The sequence below is a fragment of the Apteryx rowi genome, unplaced genomic scaffold (genome assembly GCF_003343035.1).
Source record: "Apteryx rowi isolate R43461 unplaced genomic scaffold, aptRow1 scaffold_453, whole genome shotgun sequence".
Taxonomy (NCBI): Eukaryota; Metazoa; Chordata; class Aves; order Apterygiformes; family Apterygidae; genus Apteryx; species Apteryx rowi.
Genome location: NW_020450709.1, coordinates 269,487 through 295,627, shown reverse-complemented (window position 1 = coordinate 295,627; position 26,141 = coordinate 269,487). Strand labels below are relative to the sequence as shown.

Genomic DNA, 26,141 nt, shown 5'->3' with positions numbered 1-26,141 from the left:
ACTGAAACACAGACAATTCCATCTGAACACGAGGAAAAACTTCTTCACTGTGAGGGTGGCAGAGCACTGGAACAGGTTGCCCAGAGAGGTTGTGGAGTCTCCTTCTCTGGAGATATTCAAAACGTGCCTGGACGCAATCCTGTGCAATGTGCTCTAGGTGACCCTGCTTGAGCAGGGGGGTTGGACCAGATGATCTCCAGAGGTCCCTTCCAACCTCAGCGATTCTGTGACATTCTGAAATCTTTGTCTTTATTTCACTTCATATCACCACAAATCAAAAGTCTACCTTCTTGGATTGAAGTACACAATAAAACATGTTTGTCATCTTCTGTCTTGGAGGGTGGAGCTTTTTGTGCTTGAGAGAACAGCTAGAATTAAATTTTGGTAGAAAAGCAGAGTCATTTTTAAATACCACATGTCATTCTTATGAAATGTGCAATCTTAAATTTCAGAAAGGAGCTCTCAGTTGAAACCATACAAGATGAGGTAACAGTGATGATGAAGTCATTTCAATGGTCAGAGGGACTACGACATGCTTGTCAGAGGAACAAATGGTGTATCTGTAAGGGGCAATAAACTTAAATTTTTCATGAAAGCTTTCTGTGCTTTGGTAGGCAAAAAAGATGATGTTCTCCAAAAAACCTAAATAAAATTTTGAAAGCCTTATTAAAGATACTCAAAGAACAATCTTATCCTGATCTACTAAATAATGAAATCTAAATGCAGTTTTATACTGGCAAATGGGAAACTGCAAAGCCAATATAAGAAAAATATAGTCTCAACACAAAGTAAAATAAATTTTATTTCCTTTGTGTGTTTTTTTTTCCTGAAACAGGCTATTGAGAGAGAGAGAGAAAAAAATATATATGAAGCACAGGTGCCTATAGCCTGAAGCACAACTTGCCCATGTAAATGTAAAGTCTCTGTTAAATGGAGAGATATGTTATGTAGAAGAGGTCAAACAGCAGAGATTTTCTTTAAAAAAAAAGCAACTAGTACTCAAAAGTACTCTTTTCAGTTAGCCTTTTGTAATGTTCAAGTACACTCCAGGAAAGTAGTGGGAAAAACAAAACCTCTCTTTTACACTTGTCTCCCACCTGTATAAACCGATTTCTCAGAAGATGAGATCCAGATATAGCTTATATTCTCACCAATCTATTTCCTTCCTTTTGAACTAGATGGCTGTAATAATGGTTTATTCTTGGATGTGACAGAAATAGAATATAATCTAGGAAATGAAAGTTAATCTGCTGTTAAAGATAGATAAGGCTATAATAACCATCTGATCTAACCTGTGCATAACACAGAGCATAGGACCTCACTAATTCTTCTTTGAACAGTTTGAAGATCTCTTAGAAAGGGACGCCCTCCTGAGGTTGAAACATCAAATAATATATAGAAGCCACTAAAAACATTGTCAAGTTATCCAAAAAGCTAAATGTGTTTTTAATAACAGAGAAAAATATTTATTTCAATTGATCTGACTTCTACATGCAGTCATTAGTTAGTGATAAATTTCTGTTACCTGAACAATCCTTTCCCAAAATTTTATTCCCTACATTTCTATTAGGCTAAGCAAGTCACAGTTTAAAAATTCTTCTGCAGAAACTAAACAGATGGAGCTCCTGATGCCTTTCACTGTAAGCACATTTTCCATCTCTGGCAGACTCCAATTTTTCAGTATTCTTTAAAAAACATCATCAGACTAGAAGATGACAAACTCTGGTTTTCCATCCAAGCCTAAAGTTCAAGCCTCTCAGATAAGCATCCTAACTGGTACTTTTATGCAGTAATAATAGTGGGAAAACTCCCTCTCACTTTGAAGCTGGTCTAAAACACACAAAAAAAGGCAATATTCATAGGGTTGAGAGACAAGCCAGAGACAACAGATTTCTAGTTATAATGACGTTTCCAAAAAAAGGTGTATCCAAGGTATTAACCCCAAGTGTAATGATCACATATTTATTTCCTATGCAAGAGTAATTCTATTCAGCACCGAATTTCTAAAGCCAAAACCACTGCACACACAAGAAAACAACCTTGATTATACCTTAATTTAAAAAGATACCTTAATTAAAAAGACAAACTACAAAAATCAAAAGTTCAGATACAAGTGATCATAACATGATCACAACTTACAGAGTAAGACCCAAACCACTGTGCTGCAGCAGACACCAATTAATATTTTATATTTAAATGTTAGAACAGTAATGCTTAAATGGTGAAAATATTTTATTCCACTTTCTCAGCAATGATATTTTTTATATTCTCCTCTCTTCAATTACTCAATCTTTTCTTATTCATTTATCATTTTTAGTAATTGCATGGTATGGAAAAATTTTGGGGGGTTCTTCCAGATTATTCTTAATTTAAGACTCTTCTCCACCCCAGAAGATTAAAAGAAAGCTGCCAAAAGAAAGCTAGGTTAGTACTACGAGACTCTGGTTCTTGTAAGATAAGCTGATCCCTGCAAGCTCTCCTGCTCAGAGTGAAAAGCCCATCATTTCAGGATGGGATTTGCATTTTAAGTCTCAAATTTCCCTGATCAAACACAGGTCTGTTTTCAGACATTCTGGTGAGAGGGGAAAAAAACAAAACCAAAAACAAAACACATTTTGCTTATTCTGTTCCAGTACACACTGAAAAGCAGGCAGAAAAAAAAAAGAAACTTAGTCAATAAACCAAGTTTGATAGCCTGAAGTTATGAAGCCAATTTTATTTTTCCCCTCTTCAGTTACATTTTCCAGGAAATTTTCAATTTCCTGCTATCATGCAGGAGTAAGTYGAAGTGCCTTTCTGCACCTCAGTGTCTCACAATGAACACCAATCATCTGCTGGTCAGCCCTGACCTGCATGAAAGACTGCCTAGAGTAGAGGTACCAGTAAATAGCAAAGGACATACAAAAAAGAAAAAACAACATCAGGCCTTTTCAAAGACAAATAAATCCCACCTAATAATGCTTAGAGTAGAAGCTGTTTTAAGCCCAAGAAAGATATTGGGAACCAACACTCATAGGCATGAGGTACAGAGACAAATCAGCAAGTGCCAAATATGTAACTACTGATAAGAACCAGCCTTTAATATATTTGTGTCTTTTCAGGGCATTCTGAAGGGATCCCACCAATCCATTTATCCAATGCAATTAAATCCAAGAAATATGTTTGAATGTCAAGCTTGTGGAGAACAGCAGTTCTGGATTTAACTTCTTGCTTGGTTTTTCAACTAGGGCACCGCTATCTGGAAAGACAAGGTCCCCTCTATACAGTAACTATGATCAAAAAAGAGTTATCTTATTTTGAAAGCACAAGTTTGTCACCAGACAGAACACAAAGATTAACTACATTCTGCAGTTTCTTCAAATTTCTAACTTTGGCTTCTATCTTGGCAGTGGGTTTGATAAAAAAAGGCAAGGCTAAAACTTCTCTCTAATTTCATAGTGACTGGGAAAAAAAGCACTTTGAGAAATTCAGTTTGGACTAGAAATATTTTCCTGTATAGTACTGGAAAGAAGTGTTGAAGATAAGTCCCTTCCATACCATAGTCTGGAGCTACACTACTTGAGATAAGCAGAACAATCTGGCAAGTATCCAAAAAGGCAAGACTAAATTATGAGATACTGGTCTTGCTTTGCCCTCCCAAAGTCATCTGTCTTGAGATAGAGTAGCTACAGGAGGTTTGGCACATAGGGATAAGATGTCCAATTTGATGGCATATGTGTATTACAGGAGTATTCAACTGACTATAAAATGCTTTTACTGAGTATTTCAGCAGTACTGTCCTGCAGAACCATTCCAGAGAAGAGCTGCTTTCTCTTTACCGACTACAACAGAAACCTAGGAGGAGTGATCTTCTGCTGTGTCTACAGTGAGCCTTCATGAAAATCCCTTCAAGACTCTGCCTTTAATTCAGAAAGAATAGCTTTCCAATGCAGCAGAGCAAYATTCAAAACTCCTGTTACTTCTGCCTAGATTTCTGCAAGAACTAATCATGCAAATATTTTAATAAAGCTCACTGTACTGCTCCCAGGCATTTAAAGTGATGGGGGCAGGGGCTATAAAGGGAAAAAATATGAAGAGAAACTGATAATTATTATCCATTCCAGTAGGAAAGAATTTACAAGGGTAACTTTGAATTCCTTGGACATTGGGTGCTCCAATTCTCCTTCAGCCAATATCAGAAGAAATCTTTGTAGCAGTAGTCTCTAGCTGTTGGCTAGACATGCATCTCTTTAAGTTTAATTATGAATTATGATGTTTATGATGTTTATTAGTCACATCTACGATTTAGGAATTGGAAAGCTAAAAACATCATATCATCCTGAACATTAATAGCAAACATAAGTTAATAAGATTAACATTGATATCATAGTCATGCAGAACGCAGTAAACAGACAAAAATTATTGGATTATCTTTTCTAAGCAAATAAACTGTTAAGTACTTATTTTCCCTTTATTTATCTCAGTTGAATTTACTTGTTTTTCAGACTGCACCTCACCAAGTTAGAGTCTTACCTTGTTGCGTGTTTTTACTTTTAATTTAGTCTTCTGTTTCCTTTTCAATTTTTTCTTGCTAAAAAGTTTCTTACTCCTGAAAAAGAGCAGAAAACCCTTGAGAATAAAAAATTAAACCCCCTTCCTTACCCATGGTAAACAACAGCACCAGTAGAGAAAAATGTTAGAAGTCCTCCTAACTTTTTTTCTCCTAAACAGAGGAAATCGATACAGTTGGAATTTCAGAGTATAAAACAGAGGTCTTAAAAATAATGCTTTCCTAACTCTCCACTGAATCAACGGCCTTTACTCTTATTATTTTAAGCAGAATATATGCTAGGATAGAAAAGAAAACCTTAAGTATTGTAATAGGAACAGTAGGGTAAAATAGTACAAGTCCAGCAGTGCTTTACCAGTACTAGAAACAATTATTACAAATTCAGGAATCTCATTAATAGAATCTGTTTGTAAAGAACATGTGTGCATTTTGCAAAGTCTTTACCAGATAAAGATTCAAGCCTCCCATGACAAAAAGACAGCTTTGAAAATATATTATTTGTCAGAAAATACAGTTGATGGAAAAAAAATTGTGTTCAAAAGTAGTAGTTTACACTTCTGGCTGGACTCTCCCCACCCTAAGCTTACAGACTTTTCATTTCAACAGTCTCTTTAAGTTACAGCTCTAGCTAACACATGCTCCTCTAATCCTCTTCTGCCCACACCTCATTCCTATTACATTCTTTCTCTTCCATTTTATTTATCCAGTAAAACAACATTCTCAAAAAAAAAAGATACTATAGAAAAAAGACACCATATACACAACYGTTTTGTCTTGTCACCATCACAGGGACTACCCTGCTTGAAATGTATCCTTTTTAACCCGCTCTGCATTTCTCTGGTCTATTCAGATTGCATGTCCTCTGCGAAAGAGGCAGATGTTCTTTGTGCAGCATACAGCTCATTCTAAATTGGACTTTAGGCAACAATTACTAATATTTTTATGCCATTCAAACACTCAAATAGTTTACAGTTCAGCTTACCTGAAAAAATATTATGTAGTATTATTTAATAGTAATATTTGTTATTGAAATAATAATAYGGAATCTCAAAATCACAGGCAGTAAGAAGCTGCGCTTTCATGTAACAAATAGGAGAGAGACTGAGAATCAGGGGAATCTAAGTATTTTATTTGAACAACTTTGTTCTAATATTTGAGGGACCAACAAGATATTACTTACTATTATCTCCTGCACAACACTGACTTCAAGAGGATAAAAGTCTCATGGTCTAGCAGTCAAAAGCTCGAAACTAAAGTTTGATCAGCGCTCATCAGTCAGAAAACAAGCTCAAAGAACCCCTGCAAAGAGTATCCCAGAAAAGCTGCCTGCCAGAAATTTCACCATCCTTCACACTGTCATCTGTTAGCCTTCAGGTTTGAAAGAAATACACATTCCTGATCAGGACACTTTCTGAAGAAGCAAATTATCTCACCCCTTTACTAATAGATGTTGAGTCTTGAATATAAAAGAGAATAACTACCATGATCCCAGAATTAACAGAAGTGATTCAATGAGGGGGAAAGAGACAGCAAACTAGAGCTTACAAGGAAAACCTAGAGGATCTCACAAGGTTTTCAACAGTACAGGATCAATTATACTCAAATCATTTGCAACACAGTTTGCCCATGCTATTTGGGAAAGGAGAGAGACCCAAAAACCCACACACCACCTCTAATCTCCAGATTTCTGTAACCACACTCCACAGTCCATTCTATTAATTATCCTTATGTTGACCAAATTTTTCCTTCTTATTACAGTTTAATGCATTTAATTCTTATTCTATTGTCAAACATGAAGAATAGTGTAGACCCTTCCACTCTGTAGCCATGATCAATCTTTTTCTCTAAATGAAATATCCTTTTAAGAAGCTTTCCTCCTAGCTTCAGGTGTAGCAGACCTGATTTATTTTGGACTTGTGGATTCTCTCAGTCCATATCACATATAAACTGCATTGACCAAAACAGAGAACAGTATTTTATTACTTCTTGAGGAGCAGAGGAGGAAGAATTGCTTCACATGCCTCAAAGATAACACTTCTAACTGTAACCCAGCTATTATTTTGCTTTCTTCATAGCAGTATGGCATGGCAGACCTAGGCAGTCCAAAGTAACTTGAAGACCTTTTTCTAGAAAACTGCAAACAAAGCTTCCATCCCTCTTTACCTAGGTGTGGTCTTAATTATGCCTATTAAACACAGTCAGTACACTTTGTATTTACCAGAGACAACCTGGTAAGTGGGGTTTTTTTGTTGTTGTTTTTTGTTTTGTTTTTAAAAGGATGCTAACTCAGCTCTCCAAAACACTTTAAATTTAATCCTGCCTCTCAAAATCCTTGCAAACTCCCTAAACTTGTTACACATTTTCTTTTTCATCTAGTAAATATTTCACAGGACCAGTTCCTTTATTTTGGTATGTATTCATGTGTATGTGTGCATGCACATGTGTGCATATCTATCTATATATATCCCCCCAAATTAAGCTTTCCCCCCTCCCCTGCCAAGAGTTGGGCTCATTTTCAAAATGACAACCTCCCCCCCCAACTATTTTAAGGACTGATTTAATTTCTCAAGAATGCCCAGGCAATATTTTTTCAGTTAGTAAGAGGGAAAGGCCAGGAAGGGGCTTACTTCCTCTTTCAGAGTCCAAGTGGTGGTGCTATGACCTGCCTCATTCATACATCAACCATTAAAGATTCTGTAAGCATAAACTTTTTCTAGTCACTCTATTACAACACATTATCTTCAGCAAGTTTTAGGCTTGCTGCTCATGTTTTGCATGAAAACTGAGTACAGAAATGTCGTGTTGAGAATCCACATTTTATCTCCCAATTTTCTTCTTTTCTTAAAACAAAGTCTCAAGGATACTGCACTCCCAACATTTTTGTCAAGGATTATACTTTCATCCAATATCCAAAAGAAACTTCAGAACTAGTAACCAATAAAAACACTCAACATCTAATTTTATAACACTTCTGAGCAACCTGTTATCATTATTACATATAATCCTAATACTGATATGTTGATAATGTACCTACATTTAACATATATATGACATCCACAGTTCGATTGTTATATTCCATTATGTCAGGAAGTCTTAATATTCAGATGGAAAGTATAAAATACGGGCAGGTATATGCATGAAAAACATTAGGCAGATTATGAGTAATTTCYTGTTGGAAACCACAAATGTCAATTATACTTCTGACTCTTCTACTGCCTAAAGATTAACAAAACTTGATATGGCTTTCTAGAATTTTTTTTTAAGCTAATTTATCAATTATATTCTTGGTTAACAATTATAAGTTGATGTAAACTACTATTTGTAAAGGTCCTGAACTCTATGCTGACAATCTGCTTCCACTGGCAGAAGGCCTTTAGCCTTTAACTTTCAAGTCAGCTCTTAATACTGTCTAGTCCATGCAAACCAAACTACTATTATCACCAAGTCTTAGGCAAGTTTGCAGAAAACTGCTTCAAGCTATTTAAGTATTGAAACTAAATTAGTAAATTTGAATCAGACCCCAAAGAAAGTGCATATCAAATCTGTGCAGAACACCTGGAGACCATAACAAGAAAATGCTCATGGCAAATGAACCCAAAGTAAGACTGAAAGGTGATGCAACTACTGCCTTCACAGAGGAAGCTGAAAAAGACTTGAAATGTTCAGTTCTGGATTACCAAACAATTGTCTTGGACCAAAAAAAAAGCCAATTGACCTATTGCTGAACAGTTTTTAAATATAGCTGTTAAATGACATGATTAAGCTTCTATTCAACTTTGTGGCATCTGCAATGGAAGGAAGTAACAGCATGCCCAGTTCACTTGTTTTTAAAAATCAGAAGTAGCATTAGGTAATATTTGCAAGATTTGCTATATTCAAGGAGAAACACTCATCAGCTGCCTTACCACCATTGCTCTTACTCTGTTCGAAAGATTTGAGGAAATCCAAATAGAAGAACCTTTCCTCAGAGCACAGTAGTCCTGAATTGCAATTCATAACTTAAATTTGAGAAGTTTGTGCGTGTTGGACTTTTTTCCCCCCAATACTGTTACTGAATTAGTAAATACAGGGCAACAGTATTGTGTCACACCTGCACACCTAGAAGAGGCCATGTAACACTAAAAGCATCACTGATGAGTGGAAGAGTATTACTCTRTCCCTGCTGCTAAGGCAAAATGGGAGCAACAAAATTTGTATTAAACTGCTGTCTGACCCCAAACTTTTCTTCTATGTAAAATGTGTTACCAAAAGTTATGATAGCTAGTACAGCTTTACATCCAGTCATTCTACTGCTGATTAAATCTGAGTACATTTTTGAGAAATGAGTGAATTTAGTAAGCCACATGCTAGCGCATATATATATTTTTTTAAACTTCCAACTGAATTTAACTCAGTGCATTTATCTAAGCTTGCTGGTTCTGATGAGGTGGCTAAGCATCCTAGGGAAAAGTATACAGCTGAAAGGAGATGTCTATCAAAGTCACACTGTGCCTAGATTAATGACAAATGCTCTAGATTATTTCAAGCTTCCACAGGTGTTCACTCTGTGCAGTTAATTTAAGGAGTCAAGAGCTGATGGAAAAAATGGTCTTAGAGGCAGAAACCACTCAGTGACACTGAAGTGGAACACTGTCATATTGGTGATACCAAATCATTCTTTTGTTCCCTAAACTTAGTGAATTATCATCCCTGACAGTCAATTTGGTTGGACAAGAAGCAGAAAGCATTACCTTCGTAACAACCAAGTTAAACAACCAAGTTAAGTCAATTAGCCTGCAACTCCAAACTACAGTCATTATAGCCCCAAGAGCCCTATAGTTGCCATCATGTCTCAGCATCATCATTAGGGTCTGTAAAAACATCACAGCATCAAGTTCCCTAAAAAGCTGCAAATCTACTGACATACTGAAGTGCAAGTACTGACATGTGGACATTGGCTGAAAAGCAATTAACTGATGTTTCCTCCACTGTTTTCCTCAACTGCTTCATATGGAATAACAGCTCAAGATCAGTAATAAAAATACTCATATTTACATGCAGAAATCACATAATTGCTAGTCTGTTTGGCAACTTTCTTTGTACAGGTATATTACTGTTATAAAGGATCCACAAATTACAAAATACCTTATGCAAAGACTACCACAATACAATGGAACATCATGTTTGCCAAAATGGCAACAAGACTAGAAGACGACTAATTAATCCAAAATAATTAGACATCAGCCACCGTGTCCTATCTTACCTACCTTAATTCCTACCCAGCAAACTGTCAGGGTGGTATTTGATCTGCAAGAAGTCTACATCTCGTTCTGACTCTCTTTTTTGAATAAGGGTATTACAACAACATCTGTGCACCTCACAGTTTTTCAAAGACTTATCTTCACAGTCACTCTACAGCACACACAAGCATTGCATCCTAATTCACCACTGGAGAACTGAAGTATTACAGACTTGTTTACAAAAGGGAAATGGGGAAGAGAAGATTATTTTGAGTAAACTGAGTTTTATCAGCATAAAATGACTGCCTAGAAAATGCCAAGACTTCATTGCTCTCTTCTTTTAGTCTCCAGGAGGTATAAATTATACCTCAAAAAAAGCTGCAAACAGTAGTTTTCACATGTTTGTACCATTCTGTTTGATGGTTCTCCTTTACCTTTCCATGTCCAAACTCAACTAGCATGTTTATAGTAGTTTTGGCACTATACGAACTGGATGGCCTTGTCTTTTTCATCATTCACAGATGATGAAACTGATGAGTAGCCAGTTGAGAGCTTATGGGTTAGAATAAGAGGGCAGACCAACATGGGTGACACTATTATGGGTGTCTGCTACAGACCACCTGATCAGGAAGAAGTAGTTGAGGCCTTCTTCAGTTAGCCACAAGAGGCCTCACATTCACAGACCCTGGTACTCATGGGGGACTTTAACCACCCCCATATTTGCTAGAAGGACAACGCAGCATGGCACAAGCAATCCTGGAGGTTTCTGAAGTGCATTGATGATGACTTCCTGAAACAGGTGATCAAGGAGCCAAGGAGGGGAGGTGGTCTGCTGGATCTCATACTTACATACACGGAAGAACTGGTCAGAGTTATGTAGGTCAGGGGCAGCCATAGCTACAGCGACCACACAACTCCACCAGTGACCATGGTGGAGCTCAGGATCCTGAGAAAACGTGGCAAGCAAAAAGCTGAATCACAACCCTGGACTTCAGGAAAGAGCAGACTCTGGCCTCTTCAGGGACCTGCTTAGAAAAATCTCATGGTATATGGTCCTGGAGAGAAGAGGGTTCCAGGAGAGCTGATTGATTTTCAAGGATCACCTCCTCCAAGCTCAAGAATGGTCCATCTGCATGTGCAGGAAGTCAAGCAAAGGCATCAAGAAGCCAGCATGGATGAACAAGGAGCTCCTGACTAAACTGAAATATAAAAGACAAGCATACAAGAGGTAGAAAAGGTGACTGGGAATAGCCAGCTTGGATTTATGAATAAGAAATCATGCTTGACAAACCTGACAGCCTTCTACAATGAGAAAGCTGGCTCAGCTGATAGAGGGAGAGCAGTGGACGTTGTTTACGGCAACTTTAGTAAGSCTTTCATAACTATCTCCACATCATCTTCAAAGGCAAGCTGATGAAATATGGGCTACATAAGTGGACAGTGAGGTGGACTGAAAACTGATTGAACTGCCAGGTTCAGACGGTTGCAATCAGCAGCATAAAGTCCAGCTGGAGGCCAGTCACTAGTGGTGTCCCCCAAGGGTGAATACTGGGGCCAATACTGTTTAACCTCTTCATTAGTGACCTGGATGATAGGACAAAGTGCATTTTCAGCAAGTTTGCAGATGATACAAAACTTGGAGTGGTGGTTGATATCCCCGATGCTCATGCTGCTATTCAGAGAGATTTTATTCTTTTTCCACAGCTAGCTTGAATTTATTTGAAGACTGAGGAGAAATAAGTCTTCCGTCAATTAAGTAGTATCAGTACTTTAAGCCTAACAGCCATATTTTCTAAACCACAAATCATTTATGTCACTGCCATTTAATTTTGCTATTCTTTCATACTCACAACTAGTCCTTCTTGGTGAGGGAAAAAAAGGGGGAGAGGTAAAAAAAGCCCCTCAATCCTTAAGTGCAAAGAAAAGCTCAAGAATTATTTCAGGTGTCCTACAGTATATTAAAAAAAAAACTTTCCAATGCATTTTAAAAAAAGCACAAGTACTCAAACAGAAGGATACTGCTGAATCACATTCAATTTATAATTCTATAYAACATTTAGAACCTCTCATGAAGAACTTCTACCTTACGTTTTATTCACAACATTGTTTTTATGTCTGTGCTTATTGATTTTTTTTTCTTTAAGCTAAGCACATATTAAGTATACTCCAGATAAAAATAACCTCATAACCTTTCCAAGCTTGGCATCATATACAGAGCATACTCTAGTATACTCTCAACTCCATCACCAAAATTGTTAATGAAAAGACTGAATACTTCAGGACCTAGGACAGATCCAGATGGACAACACCTACTGCTACTTCTTCATGCATTCTGCCAATCTGACAGCAAACCATTCAGCAGCAACTGCCAAGGGTGGTTTTCTAAATAGTTTTAAACCCATCTTACAGTAGTTCCATCTAGAACAGGGGTAGTCAAATTGGCTGTCCAAAAGTCAAACCTGCTATTCTTCTAGGAAAGAAGAGCTGGTAAGACAACATGAAAACTCCACTTGAGAAAGGAAGGCTACAGGTCATTCAATAAGGAGACAAGGGCAACACCAGTTGTCATGTTTTTCTCACTTGCATCTGCTTGGAGTCCAGTACATGCTTCCTGGTGCATGCCCAAGACTAGAGGTAGGTTTCTGGTATAGTCCTATCTGATCTGCTATAACAATATCTTGTAAGGTTTGGTTTGGTTCAGAGCAAGCCCTGAGTTTGAGGACAGGGTGTCTGGAGCTGGATCCAAACTGAATCATCTGATTTTAGAACAAGCTTAGCATTTAAAGTAAAGACTTATTTGGGGAAAATACTAATGATCATCTATAATTATTTGAAAATGAGCTTTAGACAGCTGTTAATAATGCTGTATTAAGTTTCAGCCAGGGCTCATCATAAATCTACCATGTGTCTACTTCATCACCTTCTTTTATATAACATATAATTTTTCCAGTACCTTTAGAAATGTAATCTACACAAACTGCTCTACCTTGAGTTCCCCTTTATCCATTTTCAAGTCAGGGACCTGTTTGCTTTATACTAGTCTTCTAGAACCTTATACATTTTCCATGAATTCTCCAAGATAATCACTAGTAGCTAAAAAATTACCTCAGCCAGTTTTTCCAACCACCCAAAGGGGAAATTTTATCAGACTGTTGTGTAAACATTAACTACTCACTAGCCTGTTCTTTCCATATTCTTGCTTTTATCACTGATGTTATTTGTTTTAACRTACCATAAAGCAAGGCTGCCTTTTCTACCAGATCTGCATCTGACTTTTCAGCCATGCAGAAAAACAGGAGGTACTCTTCTGCTGAATTACAGCATGCATTTCATTTCTTCCGCATCTTCTGTAAGCTGATAATTTATTTGATACTTGATTACACAGATGGAGGATAGATCCATTATACAGAGATAATAACACAACCACAGCCTCTGCTGGGCTTCCCAATCTCCCATGTCATTTACTCCACTCTCTAAAGTGCTCCAGAACAGCAGGAAATTTGTAACCAAGCTTCAAGGTATCTTAATACCAAATGCAATAATGGAGAACCACAACCGACAAAGACCAGTGCACCTGTTAGCAAGAAGCTTACTATTCACTGTCTTTTAGATCTAGAATTTCAACTATAAGGCTCTGAAGACATCTCAAAACTGTGCGGAAATATTTCCTCCTTTGTCACACAGTAAACTAAGAAATAACTTGTTTTTTTAATCTTATTTACAGGGCGTTCAGACTATTGCCATTATCAACTGACAAGCACGTGGCAAACGTGAARTCAAAGAAAAAACAGACAAAAACAACTCACCATAAGCTTGGGACAAACAAGCAATGCCTCACTTAAGGGAGCTGACTATAATGAGAAGCAAAACAAAGGAAGACAGCAAAGCTCTAATAGACTAATTGACAGATGGAGAAGAGGTTTTATGCCCAGAAAACTAAGTAGTAAAAAAAAAAGAAAGAAAGAAGAAAGAAAAGGAATCTGGATGTTGGCAAGGAGATGAAGAGGYAGCAGTGAGGAAAACAAAATACAAACATTGAATATGGTTGTAAAGCACGTTTCATATCCAAGTTGTTGTTTGTCTTGTACTCTTGTACCTTATTTTGGTACTTCTCTTTATTTACAAACAGCCACAAGCTTCATTGGCCTTCCTTCCACAGACCAGAGGATTTTTTTTTTTTTCCGAAAGCAACTACTTCTCAAGAATGTCCAGACACAATACGTCCCATATTTAGCAGTGCTGTAAGTGTCCTGCCAGTGAAAATCTCCTTTGATTTCTCCAGTAAGATCTCAGTACTAGTATTCCAGCTGCCAAGAATCCTGAGTATCTACCATGAGAAACTGCCTTACGACATGCTCCATAAAGTAAGTTAAAGAAATAAACATCTCACATAATCAAAATGTTATACACTTTCTACAAAGTTGGCATACAAATGTGTCACTTAAGGGAAGCTATATTGTTAAATAAAAGATGTTYGGAAAATGAGCTCAAGCACTAGGTCCAATCTATACCACTTAACTCTTAATTCTATCCTTGACTCTCTTTTGGACTCCTCCATCTAGCTCTCTACAACACAAATCTACTACAGGAAGGATTAAACCTAATCAGTGCAAAAGTGAGCTACTCATGTTGACTGGTCTCAGCAAACACTTCATCATCCTTAGAAGCCGTCTGAAGCATTCTACTACTGAACTTTCTTAAGCTTTCCTTGCTTTACTTTCTGCCTTTGCAGATACCTCCCTCTGATGCCTAAGTAGCCAACAGCTACATCCCTTCTATCATTCAAACATCCAACTTACTTTCAACCACTGAACAGTGCCAGTAGACAGCAAATATCATTATAACCCAAAATACCAATCTGTTCTCTTAATAAAAAGTCTGCTCACAAACCACAGCTCTTCAAGCTTTAATAATTAATTGTTCATATCACCTCCAATAAYACTGATCAATATTCCACAAGGACTTGTGGTTGAGGGAGATAATGCACCTATATAAAATGAAATCTGGCACAGAAATATGTATTACACAAATATGTATAAACTCTCCTAGTGTAATGCAAAACTATTACTTTGTAAGAACTATCAAGCTTTATGAAATATACATGCACACAGAGTCACTGTTATGCCATATACTTCCTTCATAAAAACCCCAAAATTTTGCCTATAGATTGCAAAAAGAAAGAGAAAAAGCCAAGAACATATGTTTCTGAAGAAATAAATACACCATTTAAATTCTTCCACTGTAACTTTGCAATAAACTCTACATGACTCTCCAGAGAGAGTGCCTTTTGCAATCAAAATTCTGTAGCCACCGGTTAGCACCCCTGGGTTTTTGAATAACTCTGACCATGTTTGCTCTGCACATACAGTTTTACTCTGTGAAGCACTTTATGAAAAATGCCTCCCTGAAGCAGTTGCTTGATCTTCCCTTTCTCTTTGCACAGTTGCAGGTGGGGTAGGAAAAGAGAGCAGTTACAGCTTCTGCCAAAAATCACAGCCAAAACTGCCCAGTAGCACGGCAGTTGGTTTGCAAAGCTGCTAGGTAGCACATCAACAAGTGTGTCCACTGAGTATTTCCAAATACCACCACCACATCTCAGACTGTATTTTTGACTGTTGTGATATATAAGAAGTTTGGATATGATACCTGCTAAGAAAAAAAAAGGGGGGGGTGGGGARGAAAGTTGCAGAAGAGGAAAAGCAGGGTCTTTCAGAAAAATATCCCCAAACCAGGGACTGCCTGCCACTTAGATGCCTGCCCACTGTCACAGCAAGATTATAAATACAGATAGGGCCTGAAAACAGTTTTAAAATACTCAAAGTAATAAATGACTTGAATTTGGATCTTGTTACCACGCACCTCTTCATACAGGAATGTTAGAACAAAGTACGTATCTTTAATTTATTAAAAACTACAACTATTGTTACCTTTTCAGTTTCACTCATAAGCCCTTTGCTTCTATTGATAGCCTAGAGATCCAATACACGTTTCCAGTAATGCAATGACCACATCTTGCAGCCGTAGCTCTGCTGCAAGAACCGATTGTTCAGTGTTCCACATATTTGTTCCCTGTGACACCTCCTGTCAGAAGACAGATATGCCTTATATGGAGATCCTTCCTACTCATGGTCTATTTTCCTAAAAATTGCCCTGAAGGCACCTGTAGATTATCTACTCTTATTGAAAACTACCAGCAGTACTATTACTTTTCACCAAGAGGATAGGTTTCTCTTTTTTTTAAAGAAGGAATTCAGCTGTGAAAATCACTGGAGAGGGAAACTGCTCCAACTTGATAGGCAGATCCCAAAACAACATTAGACACAGGAAACTGAGTTTTTCCTCAGCTGTAATTAAGRCTTGACAATTTTTGCTGTTTACAATGACATTATGATTCTCAGATGACTTTAAAGGTTTAAAATATTAATAAAAGCTTCATTTGGTAAGCCTGAGATGTGATGCTTGAGGAATTCCACCAGTTTTTTAATAAAGTAGGCAATAGTTCAACCCTCATTCTAACAGTCTGCCCTCCAAACCATTACCAGCCACTGTATCATCTTCTTTGAATTAATAAACAAACATTCTGATGTGAATTTTCATCCCTTTCAATATAAAAGGAAAATCAGGACCCAAACAGCCTATCTACAAATGGAAAAAACATCAAAATCCTGCCACCTAAATCCTGTAAACCAGGGTAAGGAATATCAACTGCAATCCAATTAAGATAGGCTTAAGGGAAAACGGAAGATGACGAGTAGGACGGACTAAATTAGGCTTTTAAGGTGTCTGAAGAGAAAAAGGTTAAGAAAAACTGAAAACTAAAGGAGACAGATGGATTTGAGAGAACACTGGCTGGGGAGGAATAAGGAGCTAACCAAAAGCTACAGACAGTTAAGACATCAAAAATAGATGTGGAAGACTGGGGTAAGACCAATAGTCACATTACTATGGTCTGGAACTCCTCCCCACACACTGTGATTCAGAAAAAGTAAAAGGCCACCTGACTGTCTATTACTTGGGACTTTGATGTACTGCTGTCTGCAAGCTGGAATTGCACATAGTTTTTATGCTGGACTTCTCAGTTTATAACCCAGAGCTATTTTTCAAGCTTACAACATCTATCTGTATTGTTGTTGTTATTACAAACTTTTTAAACAGTCAGCATTTTTTTTCCTTCAAAACTAAAATTTTGGAGGCTTAAGAAGGGGGCTATTCAGATTCCTGGAACATCCTTTCTAAACCTCTCCAGTATGGTCTGAAATCTAAATACTGCAGGTACTATAAATAAAATTAAAACCAACTACACAAGTTAAATGGATTTGACTTTCATTTAATCATGACAGAGGTGCAAAAGTGCAAAACAGTGCTTGGCAATCTCCCTTTTATAAGTGCAAATGCTTTTAAAACAGTATAAAAATATCTTGTATAAACAAAGAGAACATGCAAGAAGGTATTCCTACAATGTATTCTCTACACAAAGAGAATGACTTCTCAGTATAAACACTAAAAGTTATAGGTTTGTCTCCAATTATCTGAATTTTCATTTATTAGCTGCAACATCATGTAAGAAGTTAGATCTGTAAAACCACATACACAAAGGAAATATTCTACCTCAAGGTTTTTCATATAAAATAGATATATTTCTCTCACCATTAACAGAAAGGTTTTCAATAACAGCAAAAATGACAATATCAGCACCTTTCGGCCACTTACCCATCTAAATGCAACCACCAAAACCAGACAAAATGCATACACAACAATTTAAAATTTTGCTAATATGATTCTATGCAAGGCTCAATTTGGAGATGTAAGATACTCCATGAAGTTTAGGAAGAACTGTATTTATTAAGAGAAAGCACTTTAGCAGCGGTTAATGACAGTGCAGCATCCTTACATAGAGTGATTACTATCACAGGTAAACCAAATAAATCCTACTTTGTCTTCACTGAACAGCACAAGACAATTACCTAGTGCACACAACTGAAATAAAACTTACCAGTCTGCAATTGTCAATGGCAAACACTATAATCTATATTCTAGAAATAAAATAGGATAAAGAATTGATTGAAGAAAAATGGAATAGAGACTTGACTAGTTTGAGAACACCCAAGCATAATGAAAACACATGAGCCTATTTGTTAGAAAGAAATAATATTCGGCCAATGGGAGAAAGGCAAAAGCAGATAAGAAACAAGTTGTGAGGAAGAACACAGATACTTCATGGTGAAATAATCAAAATAAGAGACAAGAAATTATAATAAAGACAGGAGAATAAGGTCTTTATTTAAGAACAAGCTGATCTCTATGTAATGAGAATGACTGACTGCAGATCTGTATAAGGACGATGCTTGAATTAAAGACTCAGCAATAGTAAAGACGAGTGGTGTTATCAATTGCAGCAAGGACACCAGAGAATGGAAATAAAGAGTTCAGGGTTTGACCCTGTTAAGGTTAAGACTCTTAGCTCGACATTTTTACAGACTGATGGAGGGCAGGATCAAAATGGTTCAAGTACTATCGCACTGTAGCACAAGTTAGAGAAAAGGCTTTCAATTATTTTCATTTGCAAAACAAACAAAAAAGAAATTAGTAAGAGTAATCCAAATCTCTACTGAAAATATAAAACTACTAACAGGCTTATTCTTTTAGACTTTTTCTTACTTTCCCCTTCATTGAACCTGTAAATTTTTCCCCCCCAGAGTACATAAACCACAGTTCAAAAACCATTACCTTAGACAATTATGTTTGGGAACATGAGTCAAGGATTCTGTGCACCTCTCCTGGCTTTGCAAGGAATTAAGTTGCCTTAAGAAAGTCCCAAACAGAAAAAAATTATTCCCAGCTTTAAAACAGACATATATTGCATTTTGCGTCCAAAACGGAACTGAAAAAAATACATTTTAACTCTATAATAATTTTTAAAACTTTTCCCTTTAATTCTAAACAGCTAAACCACAGTATTTTCTATTAAAGAGCTAAATGCATTCAGTAATTTTCTAAGTTCAAACAAGTTAAAATCATGTAATGGGACTTAGGGTAAAACTAAAAAAAGAAAAGAGCAGGCAGGCACATAAAGCTCAATCATGCAATTTTTTGTATCAAACAAAAAAAACAATTCAAAAAACTTCTGCCCAATCTTTAATGTAACAAAGACAATGCAAGCAACTAAGATTTTTCTAGAAAATTTTAAAAGTTGCCAAGATTTCTGCTAGAATATATACATGAGATAGTCTCCATGTACATATAAAGCCACATGTAACACAAAGCCTGTTTGTAAATCCTAACCTAGTCTTCCTTGCACCCAATTCAAATGAGAAAGCCAGCTGCCTCTAGTAAGCACCAGGAGCATTGAGTCCACCACAAAGCATAGCAGCCACAACAACTTTCACTGAGACATCTCAAAAAGCGGCTGTGACACCTATTCAACACATTCATTCAGTGGCTTAAAGTAGTTGCCATGAAAATAGTATAGGAAGGCAATGAATCTTGGTCTGAGGAGATCTAAACCTAGATTCCTACTTTACAGAAACTCAGCTCATTAATTTTGGAAAGGGTCTTCTCTCCACCTTCTCTTGAACTCAAGCATCCATATGGGCAAAAGTCCTGGGCTGGAGAGGAAAAAAAAAAATAAGAAAAATAAGGAATGGCACTAATCTAAGCACAGAGTGTCAAAGTTATCTAGGGACAAGGAAGCTGCATTATGGCTTCTCTTTTCTAAGCTGTGCAACAGGTACAGATTTGGAGTCATTAAATTAATAACAAAAGAAATCAGAAGAAAAACTCCACAGTTTTCTTAGCCTAAAGTATTTATAGATATACTACATGCAAAGAAAGAAGCATCTTTCAGTTATGACAACATGAATTGTGTAATTAAGTCCATCAACACATTCACCTGTCTGCAGCGATGGTGAACATACTAGAAGCTCAAATTCAGTGTCAAGGTTTTAGGAAGCAGAAAGCCCATTTACGACATTCATTACAGCTAGCAGTGGGGGATGGTTAAAGTGCTCCAGCAACGTTTGACTACAGCATAACTTTAACTGCCTGTATTTGCTTCCTAACAGACCATCAGCAAGCCAGAGTAGTTAGTGTAACTGAAACTGAAATGCTAACTGGCATTTCCTCTGTTAAAAAAATAAAATTAAGAAAAATGAAACTCTTGAACATGTACACAGATGGCCTCAAATCAGGAGGTGGAAGAATCTCCCAGGATCATGTAGCTTAAACTCAGAAGATTACTGAGAATAGAATATTGAACTTCATATTAAAACTGCCAACAGAACTCATATACCTTAAAAAATTTAAGTAAAGTCCTATTTCAATTAAGCAAAATAACTCTGACTATTCCTTGAATTGACAGCTGTGGCCCATCTCAAAATAAATTAGAAAAATCAGTCACAGGTTAAAATATTAAGGAAACAGTAAATCACAACTGTTGCAACTCTAATATGCCAGTTCCTCTCCTTCCATCCCACTCAGAAGTTGCATTTTTATGTTTGCATATTAAAATTCCATGTTCTTGTGAATTCCAGCAGAATAGTCAGGCAACATCTGTTTGTTTAAAGTGGAAAAGAAGAAATTTCGTTACCTACAGAGAAAACAAAATTCAAGTAAAGTGAGCTCATACAGAACTAATATAATACTAACATTTGAGCTAGATGTGTTGCCACAGCCAAAAAACTTTGACATTGTACAGATACTAATGCCTACAATCACAGTCACAAAAATATCCCTGTCAGTAATCCCAAACCTGACATTTATAAAGGACAAACCATCTAAAAGTTTAACACACATTAAATGCAGTACTTCAGAACATGCTGAGCCAGCAAGATCCTTAAAGGTTGCAAGGATATCAAGAGATTGACAAACATCAAGGATTAATCTAGCAACAAAAGAAAACAACATAAGCGCATACCTACACTTGAAAAGTACCTACACAAATGCCAAAGCTGAAACTTAAGAGGCAGTAATGGGAGTAGAAAAAGATGCAACAATCTACCACCATCATTATTTATTGTGCTAGAAAGATAGTTCCAGAGGCAATTACCATACGAACACCAAAAAAGGCTTAACCAATAATAATCAAGATATTATAGCAAAATGGTCAGGGTACCAGTACAAATTATTCACTAACAAACTGACATGTTCTGCACCCAGTCGTTTTCCTTCTCCACAAGTAAACATTCAGAACGTCACTAATTAACAGTTTGAACACAGAGGCTGCTGTAACTTGACCTACAACCACACTCTTTTAGCTAAAAAGACCAGTTTGACAGGTCTTTTGGAGCTTCTGTTCAATTCTAGCCATAGCTTATAGTCGAACTTGTGACTGAAAGGCAAAAGCTTCGTATATGATTTTAGTAAACAACAAACAAAAAGTCACAAAACGTGATTCCATCATATGTACTGATTTCTTCCCAAACTGCACACTATCCTTCTAAACAAGAAACAAAACAATGCATGACTACCCAAGATGATAGAGGTGCCTTTTAGCATCATTAGACTTCTAATGAAATTTCCACCTCTGTATTTGTGAAAAGGAGATTCATTTCCAGCAACCCACAAAACCTGAATGCTCTCCTCATGGATTTCATGTTTTGTAATTTCTCAAATTACATATATCCTAAGCCTCTCAAAGCAATTTCATGATGAGAACTCAGTTTATCCTTTTAAATACATTTAGAAATTTTAGTCCATTTGCCAGTGTTTTCCATCCTGATTTTTATCACCTTGATTTATTAATAATTTTGCAATGAGGCAGTTTAGTTGCTTCTTTCCGGCTTTCATTATAATTGTGTTTTTCATGCTAACACTGCATGGATACAAATTCTGTTGGACTTGGACTGTCTACTACAGTGCCCCACACACGGGGCACCACTTTGAAAAAACTGATAACTAAAATGCATGAGTTTACTTGTTATTTAATCCCTATTAACCCATAGCACAATAAACTATTAAACTATYATATTCCAATTAAAAAGCCTACAGCAGACAGCAACACTTATCACTTCTTCTGAAGCACACGTTAGCTTAATGCAAGATTCAACAGCACATCAATTGTCCAATAAAATATAGCTTTAAGTTTACACATGGGCTACACTTCAACTTTTTTTTTTGGTCAAACAAAGTTTACAAAACATTAGAATTTTTTAGAAAAAGCAGCAAACCTATTTCAGGAAAATAAAAAGAGAGACAATGCAACACAATACCTCACAAGAAACACTAGTATCTCCTTATTTTATTAGTCTTTACATATAACCTTCAGTTTTTCCAAACAAAAGCTTCCAAACTTTCTGGAATTATAATTTCATAAAAAAATCCAAATCTCAACCCAAAAACAGCTAACAGCTTTGTAAAGGCTTTAGATCTTAAGAAATTAAGGCTTTCTGGTATACCAACAACCAAATTGACACAAGTTTTACACATCTAAATATACTAAACATGGTTTCTACAGGTTTTTTTCTTTTTTTATTAACTTGGCAGTGCAAAAGTACTTCAGTAGCCCTTCTCCAATGAAATTCTGAAAAAAAACAAACATTAAAAACATTCCAGGGCCAAATCAGCACTGCATTTTTGGAAGATTTAGAATCAACTCTGAAATGCATAAACATTAAATTAGTGATCAATTTGCTCCAAAGGATGCATAATTTACCACTAAGAGTGCAGATGAGCTGGCCTACCTCCAAAAATTTCTTTTATTATCGAGTACAAAAAGCTGGCTGCTTCTTCGTCAGCCAAAATGGCTGGAAAAAACAAGTAGAAGGTCAATAGCAGAAATCCYACATTCCAGTCATCACTGGAATTTTCCCTGATCTCAAGGCAAGCCATTTCACAACTTCAGATTTGTTTTTTCCCCAGAATACAGACAAACTTTTCTCCTGTGAAGAATTTAAATTAAAAGAGGCAGCTCTAATAAAGAGGGGATGGACAAAAAAGGTAACCCAGCAAAATCATTCGTATTTTTAAATGATTACTATTTTTAAAATAATTGATAGCACATTTCCAGTGAACTTCATGTAAAGAACAAAGTAGGAATCTGAAGACCACAGCAGGATGACATTATCTTTAGTAATGAGCATAAAAAAAAATCAGAATTATGACAGACAGAGAAATACACCCTCTCCTTAGAGCTATGAGCAAGTTTCAACATTAAAAATACATGGCTTTCTGTCTTCAATTAAATTCAATAAATACTGCTATACATCTGACATCTAATATTACTGCAGAAACCAAGGCACAATCCCCACAAGTAATTTGAAGTGCATGGAACCAAAGAAGAACCTATTTAGAAATAATTCTGCATAATAACTTTTACAGTTGCTGAGTTGGTTTTCTTCAGAAAAAAGAGATGATCTTTTTGGTTAAGATCATTTGATAAGTTGTTTAAACAGATGGGAAAACRCTCAGACATGAGTATGAAATTATTAGGATTTTAGAATGTCCTGTCATCGTAAGAATCAAAAATTCAAGTTAATCAAAATTATGTAATAAAAATTTTCATTACCATACAGGCCACAAAGCCGTGACAAATTTATGCATGTATCCATATTTGAAAAAAAGAATACAAAACTCTCAAAGAACACACTAAGCCTAACTGATAGTTCTGTAGTATATACAGTTGGAAGAAGAGAAAAGGGACTGACAGTTTAGGGAAAAATCCCGAGGTGCACAAGAGAGAACAGCAGCAATTCAGTTGGATAGCAGYGTTTGCTAGGATTATGTTCCAAGTTATACRGCAGAAATACTATTCACCTGAAGCCATCAAAATATGAAAATCAGAAATACTTTTGAACTATCTTGCTTTGCAAATACAAAGTTTCAGGTGAAACCAGTTAATAATTAACATTACTTTCAGTAACATAGAGCACACTTCCAGTTTCATCCACTCAACACCAAGCACAGGAGAAAGACAATACTCCAATAACATGAAGTTTTACTTGCCCTCTAAACAGGCTCATACTTCCTACTAGTGTTTTACAGACCTTCATGGCTACACTAGCTATCATGCAACTACTAGTCCTTTTCATTTATTTCAGTAGCCACAAAACAGAGATTACAAATTAAGTATACTCAGATTTATCTTTCAAACCAATCTTGACTTGACAAGTAAGGTTTCCATGGCTAATAGTACTATATTCTTAAAGTTGTCATCTGACTAAACAAGGTTATACATTACAAGATCAGATACTATTTTCTGCTTTCCTTTCACAAACATATTAAGCTGGCACTAGTGACAAAAGCAGCAGCTTCCCTCATCCCGCCTGTCTGTACATAAATTTCTGTGCAACCCTTCCCCCCTCATGCTGTCATAAACACTGGTAAAATTGCAAGGTGAGCCAGATTGGGGAATTAATCTGGATTAAAACAAACCGTTTTTGATGAGTTAATTTTAACCCAGAGCAGGTCTCTAATCTGGTACTGCAAGAGGCTATATACATAACTACATCAGCATGGCAGGGGGAACGAGCATAGAAATGGAACCGTTTCTTTTGGAGACAAAAGTGTTCATGACACCATGGCCTGTACCACATAAGGAATGCAAAGTACTGTTAGTTCTGCTTCAAAGCCAATGACTGCATCCCATTCAACACGTGATACTCATTACTTTCAGACAAACACCCTGCAAATGTGAAGTTAATCTTACATGTGGCTCTAAATCTCTATGATGTTTAGTTTTCCTTGTCTATGCACGGGCATTTTGATACTGCTTTCTAGCTCTTCATAAAAATTAAGCTCAGGTTTGCGATAAAATGCTTGCTGAAGCATTGGTCACACCACTGCAAGGGTGGAATGTTACTTTGCATGCTTGAAGCAAAAGTTGTGTCAACATACTGCAAGCAGGTTACACTATCATTCTTCAAAAGAGTTTTCTCTGAACATACGAAKAATTTTATTAGTTAGTTTTTAAGCTACTTCAAGGTATTTTTCTTGTCACAAACACTGTTAAACAACAGCTTTAGAGGCTTCAATTTTCCACATGGATAAAAATCAAATCAAGACAATAACAATATGAGACAGATTAATTCAAGATTAAGACAGTATCAGTTATCTACTGTGACAACTAAATGCAGTCACAAATTACTTTAAAGCATCTCTAAAGAGAAAGTATGTTTGGAATTTTTACTGGCATTTTTGACCATTTGTGTTTAAGACTATCAGGTAGCTGAAATCTCTAAAACCTTAGTGGATTGTTTTGACACAGTTATGGAGGAAGAGTGGGATCATAAGCAGTACTTTGGCTGTGATGAGTATGATACAATAGATATTGGGGGTCAGAATCAAGAGATACCGGACAGCTAGTTGATTATTACATATTACTCCTCTTAAGAGTTCTACAGTCCAGATTGGCTGTATTCACTAATACAAACTAGCTGTTCTTCACTCACTATAATCTGTTTTCCCTCTGTAGAGCATTTYGGCTTCTTTGATCTGCTCTAAGATGACATAATGTAACCAAGACATGACCAAATCTAGCCTTCAAAAATATATATAGTAATTTTGAATTTCACACTTTCTTTTAATTGACATTCTCATAATAGTGTTTCAGTAAGAAACAGATACAAGAAGACTGCAATCTATGCTGTCTTGGAGTTAAAAGTAAATGTTTTAAGAACATTAAAAGAAACATCAAAATTCACACACTCTCAAAGCTAGTATATTCTATAATAGTAAGCATAAAAGATACAAGTTAAATTAAACAGCTTGGAACAACCACACGGTTGATTAAAGCTTAAGTTTCCTTTCCTTTAGTGTTTGCATTACTAGGATTAAATGATATAAGACTCGAAGTAGGAAAAGAGCATTTAAAAAAAAAAAAGCATGAGCACTGAACTAAGGATTAATGAGAGTAAGGAAACTCTTACAGGTACTGAATCAAAGGAATTAGTTTCCCTATCACATACTCTGAACAGAATCAGGTAATTGCAAAGATACCAAATGCCAGTGTTTTAAGAGTCCGCATTTCTTGCCCTTGCRAAAAGCAAAATAGGAAAGTTACTTTCTTCTCCTAGTTTCTTGCATTATTTTACTCCCGCATACACCCTTTTTGTGGGGGAAATAACCCGTGCTGTTCAAGTCACACCGAAGAGAAAGAAAAAGAAACACACAGACACCTTGTGCTTTACAACTATTCGCAAACTTCAAACAAGGATGACTTAACAGTCTTAATGCGACTACGCCACCCACATCACAGCTCAATACCAGTAAAGGATGCAAACAGGGGAACGTGCTCTTTTCATGTCATCCACACCCTCAGCAGCCTCCAGAGAAAAAAAATAGGGAGTCCTGGGCACCGCTCAGGGGAGAGACCGGCCCAGAGGGGCTCAAGGCAGCAACGCCCGCGGCCCCCCCCCCCCCAACAAAGCCGCCGCCGCGAC

The 26,141-nt window shown here is 36.6% G+C and overlaps 1 protein-coding gene across 24 annotated transcripts in view; it reads right to left on the bottom strand.

Moving 5' to 3' along the window:
- MYCBP2 (MYC binding protein 2, E3 ubiquitin protein ligase) overlaps positions 1–26,141 on the bottom strand; it is a 218,474-nt gene that overhangs the window by 190,539 nt on the left and 1,794 nt on the right. For 20 of the 24 annotated variants that reach the window (XM_026077432.1, XM_026077434.1, XM_026077441.1 and 17 more), the window contains exon 2: positions 4,513–4,588. The exons of 1 other annotated variant lie outside the window; for it this stretch is intronic. In XM_026077432.1, coding sequence (XP_025933217.1) covers positions 4,513–4,588 — 76 coding nt within the window. Of the gene's footprint in view, positions 1–286; positions 341–4,512; positions 4,589–25,965; positions 26,093–26,141 lie in introns of those variants that run through there. 3 more of the 24 variants (XM_026077447.1, XM_026077449.1, XM_026077444.1) reach the window with 2 other exon arrangements.